Here is an 18,593-nt window from a genome sequence, read left to right on the forward strand (position 1 = left end):
AGCCAAGTGACATCGAGCTCTGCAAAGTCGACCAAAGATCCTGTCAGGATGCGGGATCATTCGGAGCATAGAGGCCCAGCAACCATAAAATCTCTCCTTCAAATAAGACTTCGACTACCAGAAATTGGTCCTCTACATCATTTTTAATAAGAACAAGCTGGTATTTCTCATGGACAATCATAAGCACGCCCGAATACTGCATAGCATGTGTCCCTGCATAAAATAGGCGGAATCCATGACAATCCACAACTTTTCCTACTTCATCGTGACTCTTGTGCTCAACCACACACAAGACATCCCACTGGTTCTCATGCAAGACAGTCCACATGGCATATTGCTTATGATGAGAGTAAATGCCTCGCACATTCCACGTGGCTATCTTCATATATCTTCAAAAAAGAGAATCAGGAACGAGGCACCTGTTGCCTCGATTTCATCTTTTCCGCGAGAGCGTCCAGGACACTCTCATCCAGAAAATCAGCTAACACTGCTAAAGAATTCTGGCAGCCCGCTTTAGAGGTAGATAGAATATCCACTGCCTTGGGAGTGGGGCAGGGATAACGCCGATCCCAGGGTGTAATCACATTACCTCTAGTATCAAACGCCAGCTTAGCAGGTGGGCCCCTGGGACCATCTGTATAGACTTTCCTTATAGACTGATTATGGGGGGCAGAAGGCGCCATAGTACGCGCAGCATGCTGTGGAGAGAACATTGCTTTCCTACGCATATTCGTGCGCACCGAATCCTATGAAGCATTAGGCCCAGAATCCGCCAGGCCTCCATCCAACTTTTTACCTTTTTTTGGACGAGCCTCGATCCAATCAGTGCTACGGGAATCCAAACCCAGGACCTGTTGTTTACCTTTATCCACAACATTAGGTGGCTGGGGGGCCTCCTGTGCGGGGCATCAAGCACCATGTCATCCTTAGGCAGCACAACATGCACATCATCGGAAGACGGTTGTCTTTCTGGGCATTCGGCCATAAAATGCCCCAATTTACTACATGAAAAGCAGTGTCCTGCAAAGTTGCCCCATTTCAAGTGAAAGTGCAAAGGATGCATGCCAGAGAAATTGAGGCGAAGCCACGCAGGCCTTTTCTTGGCCGTGTCCCATAACATGCATAAACGGTTTCGATTCATAGCCCTTAGGCTTAGGGAAACCAGCACCGTTCCCACAACTGCCATCGCATCCTTTAACAATGGCCAATAGACCGCCGGACAATTTTCCACTTCCACCCACAGCGGGCATTCTCGTTGGAGCAGGCGCTTGAAGTCTGCCATAGGGCGCCATGGCACAGCATGGACCAAGCGGCGATCAAAGAATAATGGCAACTTGGATAGGAGCTAAGCCCGATGTGTCTCTGATTTCAGCAGCACCTCATAAAAGCCGCGGGGTCCAAGGAAGAAAAGTGGTGCACTCCCCTTGCAATAAATGGTGCACCCACTGGCGAATATGGGAACGCACTGGGATCCTGCCAATGAAGAAAAGTATAACGGCACGGTCGTAAAACACCGAAAAAGACCGCAAGACTGATTTCGGGTCCACCGTGGCTTCCAGCACTTTATCAGTTCCCAAGTCAGAAAAAGTTTCATGATTATGCTAGACATAATCGCCAAGCAGAGTATTGGTAAAGTCCAGCAAATGCTCCCAGTCAATCTCCTATGAATCCACAGGATCAAAGGCAACCTGCACATAGGAACGTTCCTGAGGGTCCATTGTCTCGTCAGAAGTATGCTTGGAGCGTTTACCCGCAGGCAGCAGTTCAGAACCCGAAGGCATACTGTTGTCCTCTCTCTCTGTCAGGGCGGGCAGCCAAGGGCAACGTCGCAGGACAGGTCACCCAGGTCACAGGTCAGCCGACGTCTCTGGTCCGCAAGGCAGGTTAGCCGACCTCACAGGTTCAGCAGGGCGGGTCAAATGAGGGGCCAGGTGGGCACACCGACACAGGGAATTACGGGGCAGGTCGTCGTGCAAACGCAGGGACCGGCGGACAGAGAAATCGGCACAGTCGTGCGCGCGGGGTCTCACAAACGGGCCGATCAACGTCGGGCAGGGGTCAAACAAGGCACGAACCAAGGTGAGTGTGGGCGAACGGGGCGCAAGTAGGCACAAATTGGGTCGGACGAAGGCGGACCAAAACGGCGCAAACCAGGGCGGACTGGTCCAAACGGGCGCTGAGGGGTCAGGCGACTGTGGCAACGGGCCAGTCGAGCGACGAAGGGACGTGCGACAAGCGCCGAAACGACGGGCGCAAAGTCAACAGGCACAAAGATGGAGTCAACGCTCACTCCCCGCCATCGCTCTTCTCTCTCTCTCCCCCAAGCCTCTCTCTCTCTCTCTCTCTCTCTCTCTCTCTCTCTCTCTCTCTAGCCTCTCACACCCTCTTTCTCTCAAGCCTCTCTCTCTCTCTCTCTCTCTCTCTCTCTCTCTCTCTCTCTAGCCTCTTCCTCTCTCTAGTTGCACTAGTACCATGTACGAAAGGTTTGATACTATACCATACTTTAGGTACTGTACCTTATGTATTAGTACCAAAAGGTACCAACTTAATGGATGCATCTTTTCCATTCGAACTACACTTTGGGACGAGCTAAATGCTCCTTATATTAATATGATTCTCCCATGAGATTAGGTTATTTAAGATTCAAACAATTTCTCTCAACCTTCTCTCTCTCAAGCCCACACTTCTCTTATTTGTATGATCATGCATGTATGATGTATCCACTCCCATCTATGTAGTTATAAGTTGTAGGTAGCAGTAGCGCATATTGCGCATTCCGCATTAGGTTTTGGCATGTTACCCTCAAGTACTCATCTTATATGCTCTAATAGCATTGCTATTTAGACTTGAAATATCTATTCTATTATCTTTTGTCTAAAATAATCAAGTTATTTTTTTGTCGTACTAATATCGTACCGTACCTTATAAAATCTTAAGGTACCATTTAGTACCGTATTTTATCGTATCGTACCTTTCGTACCTGACAACTATGTATAGTACACATACATGATTTAGTTGTACGTGTGAATGCACCCTTACATGTCCTAAGTATAAACACATTTTATTTTTTGTGTACCAACAGATTGTTGGTACACTCAAATCTAATCATACTTTCACTCTCTCACTCTCTCAGTCACTCTCACTGCTGCTCACTCCTCGAGTTGAGCTCCAACAATCGGTATCAGGGCGTGCAGCCAAGGGCGACGTCGCAGGGCAAGTAACCCAGGTTGTGTTCCCTTCTCGAGACCACTGATGACTGACAAGCAACAGCCAACTCACGAACATGTTGAGCTCACGACAGGTCACACGTAGGCGTATAGCAGCAAGTGTGTGCAGCAGGCGTGTGGCGTGCAGGCGACGGAGTAATGGCACGCATGACGGACCTCGAGCGTGTAGCGTGACTCAGCTGCAACAGGCGACGGGAGCATGACCAACACAGGCCACAAAAGGGTGACGGCTGCTGCTGGACTCATGACAACCAGTAGTCACAACGTGACGGGGCTGATGGGGCAAACGTGACTAATGCGAGTGAGGCGACCGGCTGATGCAGCGAGCAGCATGAAACAAGTGTGTCTGACAAGTCAGCGACAAACGAGCCGCGCGAGGCCTGACTAGTCAACGAACCCCGTTCCCCACTTCGTCGATTTTTTTAAAAACAGAAATTCACTAAATTTCTCTCAGTTCCTTCCCCCGATGGGAGTTCACGCATGAAAGCACAGTCGTCAATTCTGTGCAAATTTGAGCCCGAAAATTTGGGGCTTTTCCCAAATTTAATCCCATCTAAGCCTGGAAACGACATTCAGGTCGTTACAAATTGCAGACATTGCACATGATGATCTCAATCAAATTGGGGATTTTGTCCAATTTGTTGGAATTTCGCTCTTTCAAGTTAAATTTCCTAACATTGCACCCTGGAAAATTGGGGCTTTTCATGCATTGGTATAATTTTGCTCAGCTGGGTCAGATTGGCTGACATTCATGCACTATTGGACCTGAAATTTTGGGGCTTTGTGCAGAATTTGGTAAATTTCGGCAATTTTAGCTCGTGCGGTGGCTGGTTCATGTACAAACAGTAGAGATTTATTACTGTTTGTGAAAGAACAGCAATGTATTTGCTGGTTCAGCTTATGCTTCTGCAGTCGAGGGCATTTACTCTTGTGTTCATGAAAAAATGGCTACAACTTCTTCCAGTTCAGACATCAAGAGTTTGATGGAAATCAAATGGTTTGATGGTCATGGCTTTGACCTTTGGAAAGATCGTATGCAAGGCATATTGTTCCTAAAGGATTATAAGGATGCTTTGCAGGAAGATAAACCCGCACAAATGTCTAATGCAGATTGGGCCAGAGTTAACAAAACAGCTGTGGCTTACATTAAGATGGGTGTCATTGATGACATTTTGACAAACATTAAGGGTTTAGATACACGTTATGCAATATGGGAGAAGCTAAAAACTACCTTTGAGATTACCACAACTGTTAATCAGGTGCACTTAATGCGTAAGTTGGTGAATATGTGACTAGATGAGTCAAAGCCTGCAGCTGAGCACTTGAGTGCATTTACTAGTATTTTAAATCAGCTCAAGGATGCAAATTTGGATTTTGAAGATAAGTTGAGGGCGATCTTTTTTATCATAACACTGCCTGATTCTTGGGAGACCTTGGTGGTTTCTCTTAGCAATAACTCCAATCTCTCATATGATGGGGTGAGGGGTTCAATCTTAAATTAAAAAATTAGACGTATGTCTCATGGAGAAGGCAGAAACTTAGCTTATAATGTAAGAGGCAGGGCTGAAGAGAGAAATGCAAATGCAAGAAAGAGAAACAGAACCAAGAGCAAAGGAAAGAAAAAGAGTGACATTACTTGCTATCATTGTGGTCGGAAAGGCCACAAGAAGCCTGATTGCAGGTATTACAAGAAGGAACAAGAGAGAAAGAAAAATGCAGGAGACAAAAAGAAGAAAGAGGATAGGACAAATGTATCTGAGGCAGCCAAAGGCAAGGAAAAGGCCAATGTGGCCTCCGGCGTAGTCATAGAGGAGCTTTTGAATACAGAGGCTAATGTATTCAGGGCAGTTGATTATGATGCCCTTGTATGTCACATGCAAGATATGCAGATTACCAACGCTAATGTGATTGATGTACTTTTGTCAATTGATGATGGTGTCAATCAGGCTTGGATTGTAGACTCTGGTGCCTCTTTCCATGTAACTCCTTGCTTGGAGTGTTTTGCTATATTCAATAAAAGAAATTATGGAAAGGTGTATCTTGGAAATAACCATACTTGCAGCATTGATGGGATTGGCACTGTACACTTGTTTTTAGATAATGGGCAAGAGCTTGTGCTGAAAGTTATCAAATATCTGTCCGGTATCAAAAAGAGTCTACTATCTACTAATCAGCTTCACTTGCATGGTTACACTACATTGTTTGGTGGTGGTTTGTGGAAAGTGAAAAAGGGTTCCATACTGATTGCAAAAGGAACCAAGAAGGGCACTTTGTATTGTTTGCACTGTAAAGCTTTGAATGGTAAGTTTCTTGCAATTGTTGAAATTGGCTATCATTTGGAGTTGCGGCATAAGAAATTAGGCCATATGAGCCAGAAAGGACTTGATGTCCTTACCTCTTTGAAGAGGGTTGATGGAAAAGGCTCTAAACTTGACTTTTGTAATAAGTGTCAGTTTGGAAAGCAAATAAAAATTTCATTTTACTCTGGTGTCTCTTGTAAGTCCAATGTCTTGGACTTAGTGCATTCTAATGTATGTAGTATGTCCACGAAATCGTTGAGCGGTGCTGCATATTTTGTCTCCTTTATTGATAATTGTTCTTAAAAGATTTGAGTTTACCTGTTGAAAAATAAAAGTGAAGTGTTTGCTGTTTTTAAAACTTTTCATCCATTTGTGGCCACTCAGACAAGTAGAAAGTAGAAATGCTTGAGAACTGATAATAGGGGTGACAAGTAGAAAGCAGAAATCCTTGAGAACTGATAATGGGGGTAAGTTCACATCTACTGAATTCAAGTCTTTTAGTGACTTGCATGGAATTAAGAGGGAGCTTACAACCCTTCTTCAAATGAGGTGGTTGAAAGATATAATAGGACCTTATGTAAAAGGGTGCGGTGCATGCTGTCCATTGCTAATCTCCCTCATGAACTTTGGGGAGAGGCACTTAAAACTGCGGTTTACATTTGCAACCGCTCTTCAAACAGATCCTTAAATAATGGCATCCCTGAGGAGGTTTGGGCTCGCAAATTGGCGTCATATGACCATTTATGCATATTTGGCTATGATGCTTTTGTGCATATTCAAGATGAGCTAAGGAACAAACTTGACCCAAAATCCACCAAAGGCATTTTCATGGGCTATGGTGATGAGGGTGAATTTGGCTACTGAGTGTGGTTACCTCAGTCCAAGAAAAGGATTCATAGCCGTAATGTTGTGTTTAATGAGGCAAATTTGCTGAAAGGTACTTTAGCCTCCAATGAAGATATGAAAAAAGTCAAATTTCAGAATTTGCAACCACCTATTACTTCAGATGATGAGCCTCATGGTGCTATACCATAGGCTGAAACTCATGATCAGCCGGTTATTTTTGAGCCAGATGATGATGGACAGCAAATAAAAGCAAAGGAGGTCATGGACAACATGATAGACTTGCTGATTATGAGAATGCAAGTGCTGGTAATGAAAATGAAGATGATGTACAACATGAACAGCATGCTGAAAATGGCTTACAACAACCTATAAATGCTGAAAATGGCATACCTCCAGATGTAGACCCGATTACTGAAAATGTAGATCATTGGGTATACTGGTCTACACGTGTAAGAAGGCAACCACATAGGTATGACCCCTCCTTGCATTAAGTGAAGCTTACAAATAAGGGTGAGCCTCTTACATACAAAGAGGCCAAGTCATGCGAATTCAGCAGTAAGTGGGAGCTAGCTATATAGGAAAAGATTAAATCTATGTATGCTAATGATACTTGGAATCTTGCGTCGTTGCCCAAAGCAAGGAAGCCTCTTCCAAACAAATGGGTTTACAAAGTAAAGATAGTTGATGGGTAACCCAAGTATAAGGCAGGACTAGTTGCTAAATGGTATGCACAGAAGGAAGGGATTGACTTCCAAGAGGTCTTCTCACCTGTTGTGAAGATGACCACTCTACATGTGCTTTTTGCTCTCGCTGTATTGGACTTAGCTGTACCAAATGGATGTGAAAACAGCTTTTCTTCATGGTAACATTGATGAGGAAATAAACATGAAAAAGCCCAAGGGCTTTCTAGTTCTTGGAAAAAAGCAGATGGTATGCAAACTAAAATGCAAACTGTTCGGGCTGAAGCAAGCACCACGGCAGTGGTACAAAAAGTTTGACACTTTTATGCTATCTCATGGGTTTACACGCAGCCATGCAGGTCATTGTTTATACATGAAAAAGGATATAGATGGCACCCCATCATACTTGTTTTGTATGTGGATGATATGTTGCTAGCTGGGAAAAGAAAGACTAGCTTGGATGCTCTCAAAGATTAGCTGAAATCAGACTTCTCCATGAAAGATTGGGAGAATGCAGAGCATATTTTGGGCATGAGGTTTCGCAGAGATAGAATGCAAAAATTGTTGTTTTTATCTCAAGAAAAGTACATTGAAAATGTACTGGACAGATTTAACATGGCTGAAGCTAAGCCTTTTGGGGTACCCTTACCTCCTTATCTTAAGCTTAGTAAAGCCAACAGTCCAAAAGATGACGTGGAAGCCAATGCTATGAAGGGAGTCCCTTATGCATCAGCTTGTGGCTCTCTTATGTATGCTATGGTTGCTACTCGTCCAGACATTGCACATGCAGTGGGAGTTGTTAGCAGGTTTATGTCAAATCTTGGAAAAACGCATTAGGAGGCTATCAAGTGTATTCTTCAATACCTAAAGGGGACACAAAGAAAGTGTATTTGCTATGGGCAGGGTGCACTTAGTTTGCAGAGTTATTGTGATGCAGATCTTCATGGCAGGTGACTTGGACACTCGTAGGTCCACTAGCGGGTATGTCTTTGTAGTTGCTGGTGGGGCCATTTCTTGGTGCTCCAGGTTGCAGAACATCGTAGCACTGAGTACTAGTGAAGCTGAATACATATCAGCTACTGAAGCTTCTAAGGAAGCTATATGGTTGAGCAAACTTGCAGAGGATCTCGGCATTTCTATTGGTACTGCATTGTTGGGATGTGATAGCCAGAGTGCTGTGTATCTGGCTAAGAATGCCATGTATCATTCACATATAAAGCATATAGATGTGTGATATCACTTTATTAGACAAATTCAGGAAGATGGTCTGATCACATTGACCAATATCAAAACAAAGAACAACCCTACAAATGTTCTCACTAAAAGTCTAAAAGCAAAGCTCAGCATGAGCATTGCATACGACTAGTGGGAGTTGGTTAGAGGTTCACTTTGGTCCTTTAAGTGGGAGGTTGTTGGGATAAAGGCCCTTTTCACCTCCGTGTATGGTACACATACATAATTTTAGTTGTACATGTAAATGCACCCTTACGTGCCCTAAGTATAAATACATTTTATTCTTTGTGTACCAACACATTGTTGGTACACTCAAATCTAATCGTACTTTCACTCTCGCTCTCTCGGTCAATCTCACTGCTGCTCACCCCTCCAGTTGAGCTCCAACAAGTCTTTGTGTCATAGATTGCCATAGATTTTGAAGAATGAAACCAAAGAGGAACATATAGCCATTGGAAGCTTCCCACTCTACTAGTCATGCTGCTCACAGCCAACCTGCAGAAATGGATCTAGAGTCTAGACACCAAACAGAGCAACCCGCAAGACCAGCTACCACCTACCTAGCAAGGACAATGTGCCACCCCTTGATGTTACACAAGCCACTTAGAGACCATGAGCAGTTACACATGCCACACCCAAGCCCATCACCTGCTGCCAAGTGCCATGCCAAAACCACCCAAATATTGCATGCCATCTCCACCTCTCATTCCTTCAAGAAACACTTCTGAAAATTTTTAATTCAAGTCATCAGAATTAATAAAATGAATAAATAATTAGTAATGCCCATTGGTCATAACAAGTTGTATTGGAACTTTCATTCCCCTTTAAATAACCCACAAATATTCAAGTCAAACCTCTCTTTAGAACCTACATAGAAGGTTGAAAAACCCATACAATTTGTCCGCACACCAAGATGAAAAACTGGTATGTGTACAACAAAAGAGCCTTTATTGGTCGCCGATTATCAATTCTCATTAACGACAACTTGGGAACCCAAAGTGGTAACATAGAGGTTAGGCCTCGGGCTCATGGATGCAGTGCCATGGACTCTGACATCTTATGTGTTGTTCATTATGGTAATCCCTCAATTTCCTGGCCAGGTTGCATGCATTACAAACCATTCTTAGAATCACCAGTCTTCCATTCAAGGCAACTCTTGCATAAGGATCAAAAATGTGGTGAATCTTAGGATGATCAAATGTGTCTCTTGCCGGAGGGTTGAGGATTTAATTTATGATGGTGGTGGACCCTAGTAGATGATGCTTTTTAAGATGCGTTCAAAGACATAAAGCAAACACTACATTCCCAAAATGAAATTTTCTTACAACATCACAATAAGTAGAGCCTCGATGTATTTGGTACCTGGAATCTGCTGAGAAAAGCTACTTTGGCATTGTAATCAGAAAATCTCTCACGAACCACATTGTAATGTTGTCGGGCAAGAACAGTTGTGGGTGCCAAAATCATTGCTTGTTTGCCAGAAGAAAAGACCTGAAAGATTGCTCTCAGTGCTACTTCTGTCTTCCCAAATCCAACATCCCCACAAATCAGCCTGTCCATGGGCATGTCTCGCTCAACTAGATCTCTCTCCACGTCTTCAAAGGCCTGTTAAGACTTTGTTATAACTTATGTAAATGGCATTAAAGTTAAATGCACCAACCACCCCAGACCAACCCACCCCCCAAAAAAAAAGGAAAGTTTAATTTGACATTAAATATAGAGGTTAACTGTGAAGTATAAACAAGTGATTGACAAAATTCAGTAGTGACATAGAGAAATCAAAATCATTGCTACAGCAAACAATTCACAGAAAATAGAATGTCAATAGCCTAACTCAAGTATTACTAGAAACTGTTCAAACCCTAATATCCAATATTTTTCTCTTTATATGGGTATGAATACCCACAGTATTGACCTTCAAGGTGTTAAGTAAATTATAAAGTTTAAAAAGTGTGCAAATGAAAGGAAGTTCAGCTTCAAGACTAGTTTGACACTAAATTCAAAAGAGCTTTTCTGGATATTTACCCTTCTAAACATGTGAAACAAGAATGTGTGTAGAGACATGAACCTGTCTACACCTCCTTGTATTAACAAAGAATAAAAGGAAAGGGGAGAACTTTAGCCTTTAAAATCAGGCCCTACATTTGTACTAAATCATCAGTCAAATCAATTTATGGTCACTCTCTCTCCCCATTATTTCAGTCCACTCTCTCTCTCTCTCTCTCTCTCTCTCTCTCTCTCTTTTTGTGAAGATAATTGAATTAAGTAGCAATATTTACATCAGACCATCAAGCCAGCTAAGAAAAATAGAACAGACACAAATCAAGCTGAAAGGCCTCTAAGACCATGCCACACAAATATCACACAGAAAGAACAGCTGGAGTGGAGCGAACAATATCCAACAAAGAAGCAGCAATGTCAGGAAGAACCACGTCAGCTGAAACCATAGAGGAGATATGCCATAACAGTAAACCACGAACACCAGCCACATGACCATGGATCCCCAAGGCAGAATAAAAAATGAAGGCGTTCCGAGTACGCCAAATATGCCATAGAGCTGTCCATCGAAGGAATGGAAAAGGCAAGAATAATCTGATTGCATGGCGGACATAGAAGGCATCCTTCCCATAATCCACAAACAAGCTGATATCTATTGCTAAGTCACTGACGACCACACATGGAAACAAAACTCCAAATTTGTCGAGCAACAGGGCAAGAGACAAAGAGATGAGGCAATGTCTCATCACATGTGGTGCAAAATACACAGCAACCGTGGGAGATCTTGCGAACACGCAACACATCCCAAGTTGGAAGACCCCCAATAAGCAATCCTCCACATGAACAAACCTCCACATGATTTCGATTGCCAACCTCTCCGATTATAAAGCCAGCCAAAATCATGGAGCAAATTTGCCATGATAGCAAGCCTCATATTGACCCACATGACCTTGTACAAATACTCGACGCTGAATCAAAGATAAAAACATTGCAAGTCCGCCAAATGTGCCAAAGACCAATCCATCACATGAAGTGAAAGAGGCAAGGATGGTGAGTCCACAACATCGCCATGGACGGCATCTTGGCAAGGACCCAAGAACAGATGGGCATTCTCTGACTTGTCAACGAGGTCCACACTCTACAGATGAAGTCCCAAACCTATCTAGACACACCAAACGAGAAATGAAAAGATGAGTTGAAATCTCATCACAAGTAGTGCACAAAATACATTTGCCACAAGATATCTTGCAAGCCCACAGCTCTATGCTAATGGGTTGAACCCCAATAAGAAGCCTCCATATAAATACATTCCCTTGTTAGGGAAGCTTTGACTTCCATAGATAAAGCAAGTGATCACACCACTTAGCTGTATTATCACGAGCAAACCAAACTTTATTAGCCTTCTCTATAATCCATCTTTTATCTGCTACCATTTTGTGGCACATCTGATTATCTGACCAATTCAAAAAATCCTCCGGTTTTACAAAGACCCAATCCAACCACAGCGATAAAGGATGAGAAGCAAGCAAGAAAGAGTGCCTCCGAAGCAAGTCTTCCAAGGTCAACCAAATCAGTCTGTAACCTCGAGGTATTCGAAAGTATTGGCAAATACGGCCAAAAGAGTAAATACTCGCCTAACCCAAAATAATAGCATCCAGAATAGTCTTCAAGCCTAGTCTCACCATCCTATTACATTTATCCCTTTAAACTTGCTTGTCAAACCAATCAAGCAACCTAGATATAGCCAAAACCTCTGCTTGTAAGGAATTCACTTCCTGTCATAAATTAGGAGGGAGCCAAATAGTAAGGCGAAGAGTCTCTTGCCATGATACAATCAAGTGGGTAAGAAGAAAAGACTTTGAAGTTTTAAATGGTTGGGTCGAATTCAAATATTCCACCATGAGACCTGGAAAAAAGTGGCCCTTGCGAAACGCCAATATCCTCTATAAAAAACCTAGCAAAGGCCATCATATGAATTTTGATATCCAACAAGGCAACACCACCCAACCCTTTTGGCATAGAAACAAGTTGCTAGGATACCCACACTTGGCCTAGTCGATTCCCTTACTCCTTCCAAAGCATAAAATGAATAGGCTACACTAGTACTTGTAATGACTCTTGCGTCCATGGAACCAACAATAAAACATAAGAAATCATGCTGATCATGATTGTTTGAGTCACTTTCAATCACACATTCAGAGGCCAACCTTGGCACTGTGAACATATGCTAGGGTTTGCACTGAGGAAGCACAAAATGTATGACCAAGATTAAAACACAAAGACTCGGAAAAGACAAGTAAAACTTAAATCCTAAATGCAAAATGCAAAACACAAAAACTCAAACATAAGACACAAACACAGAGAGAGGAAACTATAAAGTGAATGAATGTTGTAAATGAATGTTGTAAATGAATGTAAGAGTGTACACAATGCCCAAGGGCAAAGCAATGCAATGTCGGAGAGTGACGTCCACCGAAGACGGATCCCAATTGCTATGACCACCAAATAGAGTGTCGAAGTGCGGGAAACACCAAATGCTGATCACAGAGTGTCAGAGAACTAAGGCGACAACAAGAGAGGTGTTTGCTGATGTAGACAGCTTGTTGGACACCAAAAACGCCGATATTGCAACAGTCACTCGGTGGGAGAGATGGCAGCAGCCTGTCACCTGGCACGAGATGCTGAAAACACAAGCTAATCATGTGCTACGATGATGTAATAGATTGAGACTTCCAAACAGCAAGACGATGGCTAAAAACAAGCCACCTAGGGCTGGATAGTGATGGGCTGTAGTCGCTGATGGCTGCACAGTAGATAGTAGGTAGCTGATGGTTGAAATCTGCACGGTAGAGTGAGAAACCTGCACAAAAGGATAAGGTTGAATGGTGGATAGCTTGTCTATTTATAGATGTTGAAGGGTGTCCCAAAAAATTAGGGTTTTGGGGGACCACTAAAACTCTCTCGAACCACGCACGGAATTGGTGTTTTTCATTAATTAAGTATGTTTTGGGTTGTTTTAAAATGCTAATCAATTGTAAAGCGTATTCTAGCTCCACCTCCTCTCGTGCCCAAAACTGAGCCTAGAAGGAAAGGCTTGCAATGTTTACCCCAAGGTGTTGTAAAGAAAAATACCCTTACACAGAAACATAAACAAAAACCGTACGACAAAGCACAGACTGATAAAAAGAACACAGTTAGGATTAGGGTTAGAGTAACTTAGAGACAATGAACGCAGTGAATAAATGAAATGAATGACTACTAATAATACGATACTCATGCAACAAACACACTATGCAATGAATGAATACTGAACCTCGAACTCCTGTATCTCTAGGATCAGGGCAGGGGTAATGAGCTGGAGAGTGTTTCGTACTCCGAACAGATCCCGAATCGCAGCAAGGCAGCCTCCGGATATCGAACACCAACAAACGCAGCAGTGAGAAGCTGGATCTGATGCAAACAGCAACGAGGAGAGAGAAATACTAAAAACGGAGCCTACAAGAGAGAAAAGATTGAAAACACAAGCAAGAAAGCTTGCAAGAGAGAGAAAGACTAAAAACGGAGCCTGCAGGAGAGAGAAAGACTGAAAACGCAGGCAGGACAGCCTACAGGAGAGACAAATACTGCAGCAACTGCAGACGAGAGAGAAAACTGTCAGGGCAGCAGCTGGAGCCTGCAAACGCAGCAGTTTGCTGACATGGCAGGCTGTATGACAGCGGTGCAGATGAACAGCAGTCAGTCACCAGACAGAAACAGCAGCAATCGGCGTGCGGAGGGCTCCAAACAGGCGCTAGACTCTAGAGAACAGTGATAGACAGCAAGAGCTGAGATGTCCTCCATGACTGGGGTGTGGGCAGCAAGCTGGTAACACTTAAAGCTTGCAAAAACGAGATTGTGAAGGAGTGGAGGGATGGTTGCCAATTTATAGAAAATTAGGGTTCTAGACTTTATAGAAAATTAGGGTTCTAGATCCTCTCCCACTTAACTTTCTCGATCCGCTCCCTGTTTTAGGGTTTTGGCTAAAATAAGCCTAAAATAAGCATGTTTTGGGGTTATTTAAGTGGCTAAGTGCATTTCTTAGCACAACACCCCCTCTCAGGCCCAAATAGAGTGAGAAAATTAGGCCAGCCTAAATTTTTATTTACCCCAAGGCGTCCCACCCGAAAGCAACTAGGGCATCGGACAAAAGGTACACGTCGGCTGCCCAGTGGCCTACCAAGAGTATAGAGGCAATGGATATCTTACCAAGGGAGCCCAAGTGATCACCCCAGAGAGCTCAAGGCATCGGACCAAGGGTGCTCGTCGGCTGCCCAAGGGCCTATCAAGGCCTACAAAGGCAGATGGAATCAGCAATGGACTTGTTTTTTTTCTTTAATTTAATGTTTTGAAAACACATAAGTAATACAAGAGCAGCGGCCGATTAAGTTATAGATAGAAAAAGATAAAGAAAGTTTTAAACCCAAGTTATTCACAAAACTAGCAAGCCAATCCCTCGCACTGACGAGAATAAGTGCCTAAGGATGATTAAAGTGAGTGTATGTGCTCATCATGTGTTGCATATGTGCGAGGCAAAAAAAACGGAGGGCTTAGCAAGACAAGCAAAGCAAGCAAGGGTAGGGAAACTACCTTGAGGGGAAGTGCCATGTATTATGCTATGAATATGGTGGATCCTAGAGCTGACCACTCCAAAAGACCGAAAAGGGATAAATGCGCACAAATGCATGTTGACATGAACAAAATGCCAATGCATAGGGTAATGCAAAGGGAGATGCAGATGTCATGCTCATGCAATATGCTATGCAACGGTACCATTGGGACAGTGCCCTCGCAGCGGAAGTGTTCACTTGTCCAAGTGCCCTTTTACAATCAGGTCATCCTGATAGTGCGGATGAAGTTACAAATGCCCATAATACAATACAAAAGAATAAGTGAATGTAATGTCTAAAAAATTGTAAGCATCATCACTGTCACGATAAAGAGTAGGAGCCGCTCCTTCTCAAACTGCAAGGAAAAGCAAGAGGGAAGCACCCTCTCCCCGTCAAGCTGAAGAAGTAGGGGAGGGTGTACCCAAGCCGATCCTAAGTAGCAAGTACTGAAGAACCAGCCGGTTGACCGCTTTGGTCAAGATATCTATAAAATCATCTGTTAAAGGCACAAACTCTAGGCAAATAGTGCCTAGCTCAACCTCCTCTCTGGAAAAGTGAAAGTGGACTCCCACATGCGTGTCCATGGTGTGATGTATCGGATTGCCCACAAGGGCAATGGCACTCTGGTTGTCGCAGTAGACAACTGGGGAGAGTCACATGGAAAATGAAGCGCTGCCAGTAAACTCCTCAAATATATGTCCTCGGCGGTGCCATCGAAGAGAGTCCGGTACTCACTCTCGGCCATGAAAGCCGCCACCATCTTTTGCTTACGGCTAGACCAAAAAATAGGAGCCGTGCCCAAGGTAAAGAGATAGCCGCCATGGGAACGCCGAGTGTCAGGATCTCCTGCCCAATCAAAATCAGTGTACCCCTGCAAACATAAACCAACACCATATGCCAAGCCATAAGAAAAAGTACACTGCAAATAACGCAACACACGAAGACATGCAATCCAATGTGACATCCTAGGTGCTGTGAAATACTGACTGAGTATGCTAACTGAGTAAGCTAAATCTGGCCTAGTGTGAATTAACCAAAGAATTTTTCCTACAACAGAACGATAGGTGTGTGCATTGAAGGGCTATCCTAGGGTATCCTTCGACAAGTGAACAGTAGGATCAATAGGCGTGGCTCCTGGCTGTGTCTGATCCGAAGTGTATTATTCCACAAGCTGAAGTGTGTACTTCTGCTGTGACACAAAAATACATCCTCCCGAATGAACTACCTCCATCTCCAAAAAATAAGACAACAAACCAAGGTCTGTCATTTCAAATGTAGCTTTAAGCTTAGCCTTAATTTCCACTATGGCAGCAGAATCTGAACCTAGAATGAATAAGTCATCAACATATAGCAGGATATAGCTAACCTCCTCTGGAGTGGATCGAACATATAAGTTCGGGTCATAAGGGGTAGAATGATATCCATGAGTCTATAAGAACTCATCCATTCTATGGAACCAAGACCACGGCGCTTGCTTCAGTCCATGAAGAGCTTTCTGCAAGCGGAATACCCTATCCCTAGGGTTCCCTGAGGGAAAGTCTAGTGGATGCTCCACATAGACTTTCTCCTCCAAGTATCCATTCAGGAAGGCACTCTTGACATCCACCTGATGTACCGGCAAGCTGTGGTGAGCGGCGAGCGCGAGTAGCAACCGAAAGAAAGTCAACCATGCAATAGGAGCAAAGATCTCTTCATAATCAATGCCATACTTCTGTCAAAACCCTTGCACTACAAGGCGAGCCTTGTACTTATCTAAAGTCCAATCAGCTTTTAGCTTTGTCCGAAAAATCCACTTTGTCCCGATAACTTTCCTGTGGCTCCGACGATCCACCAATGTCCAAGTCTCATTACGGTCAATACTCTCTAGCTTTCTTTCCACAGCCTCTCGCCATTGAGGGTACTAAAGAGCCTCCTATCAGGAATTCGGCTCAAAATGCGCTATATAATCAGCTGTAAATAGCGATGCAAATGATGCTTGAGGAGCAGGCTGGGTAGATCTTCTAGGTCTCTCCGGAGTGGAATCCGGTGATAGGATCCTCAACTCCTGCATGGTCTACTAATACCAACGAGGTAACGGGTCTCGCGAAGTAGGCTAGGGAGGTGAAGAAACAGCGGAAATGTCAGGAGCGGGAAGTAGACCAAGCTCGATAGGCACAATCTCTGATGATGTGGAAGAAGGAAGCGGATCGGAATCCGATACACAAGATTGCACAATATCCCTCTTGTCAAAGACGACATCCCACCTAACGATAACCTTGTTTGTTCGAGGATCAAACAAATGATAGGCTTTAGCTTCAGAGGAATATCCCACAAAAATAAGAAGATCAGCTTGGGGAGTAAGCTTTTCTATCTTGTCATCAGGCGTATGTGTATATGCACGACACCCGAAGACTCTGAAATGGGAAATAACAGGCTGAGAGCCAAAAAATGCCTCATACGGGGTCTTCTAAGCAAGAGCCGCAGTCGGGCACCTGTTGAGGATGTACATTGAAGTATTAACAGCCTCAATCCAAAGGCGCTCAGAAAGCGCTACTACGAACAGCATAGAGCATGCCATTTCCATGACTGTGCAGTTTCTACACTCTACGACTCCATTCTGAGAGGAGGAGTTGGTAGAGGTCAGCTGGCGAGAAATGCCATGCTTTTGTAGAAACTCGGAAAACTCATGGGAGATAAACTCACCACCGCTATCACTCCTCAAGCACCCAACACGATGACCAGTCTGGTTATAAATCAGCAGCACCCAAGCAGAAAAGCATCTGACTTATGCTTGAGGAAGTACACCCACATGTATCAAGAATGATCATCCACTATCAAAAAGAAGTACAGCGTGCCGTTCAAAGCAGTAGTAAATGTCAGCCCACAAAGATCAACATGAATCAATCTAAAAGGCTCCTCAACTCTATGTGTAGACTGCTGAGGAAATGGGATACGGTGCTACTTCCCGAGCTGACAAGCTTTACAGACATCTCGAGCTAGCTTCAAGTGTGAAAGGCCCTCAACCAACTCACGGCGTGACAACTCATAAAGTGAGTCATAACTAAGATGCCCTAAGCGAAAATGCCAAAGACGCTCATTGTGTGTAGGCTCCCGAGATGTGGCTAAGGCTTGGAAGCTATGGAACAGGGAACCTTCGGCAGTCCGCTCAGTCAGAAAGTGTATCAGGTGGTATAGGCCAATAGGCTGTGCCTCACGCGAGCAATCACTAAACCAATCAAAGAGTCAAGGACCTCGACTGTGGTCGTTGTAAAGAAAACTCCTCGCCCCAACCAGCAAAGTTGTTGAACAGATAACAAGTTCACCCCAAGCTGACGAACATGATATACATTGTCCAGTGAAGCCAGATCTAGACCCTTGTCAGTGGCAAAACTGATGCAACCTTGAGCCTGAATCTTGACCGAGGAGTTGTTTCCTACACGGACCCGCCTGGCTTCCCTGGTGGGGGTTGCCCGACTGAGGGGCGGGGATCGAAGACTTAGGTTTGGTGTTGTGCCTCGTGCCTTTGATCGACACTCATCGTCAAAATGGCCAGCCTTTTGACAATGTTGACAATACCTATTCTTTTAAGGTACATTTGGCCACCCAGGTTTGAGTTGTGACTGGGAGTTTCCTTGAGAATTGCCAGATTGATTTATCTTTTGAGTTTGATTTTGATTTTGGGTG

General features: G+C 43.8%; 1 protein-coding gene across 4 annotated transcripts in view; it reads right to left on the reverse strand.

The window, feature by feature from the left end:
• Nucleotides 1–18,593, reverse strand: part of LOC148028236 (DEAD/DEAH box helicase) — a 226,443-nt gene that overhangs the window by 157,408 nt on the left and 50,442 nt on the right. For all 4 annotated transcript variants that reach the window (XM_087690017.1, XM_087690016.1, XM_087690018.1 and 1 more), the window contains exon 4: nucleotides 9,649–9,891. In XM_087690017.1, coding sequence (XP_087546143.1) covers nucleotides 9,649–9,891 — 243 coding nt within the window. The remainder of the gene's footprint in view (nucleotides 1–9,648; nucleotides 9,892–18,593) is intronic.

The sequence above is a fragment of the Lygodium microphyllum genome, chromosome 12 (genome assembly GCF_053477565.2).
Source record: "Lygodium microphyllum isolate KBCC chromosome 12, Lygodium_microphyllum_v1.1.10, whole genome shotgun sequence".
Taxonomy (NCBI): Eukaryota; Viridiplantae; Streptophyta; class Polypodiopsida; order Schizaeales; family Lygodiaceae; genus Lygodium; species Lygodium microphyllum.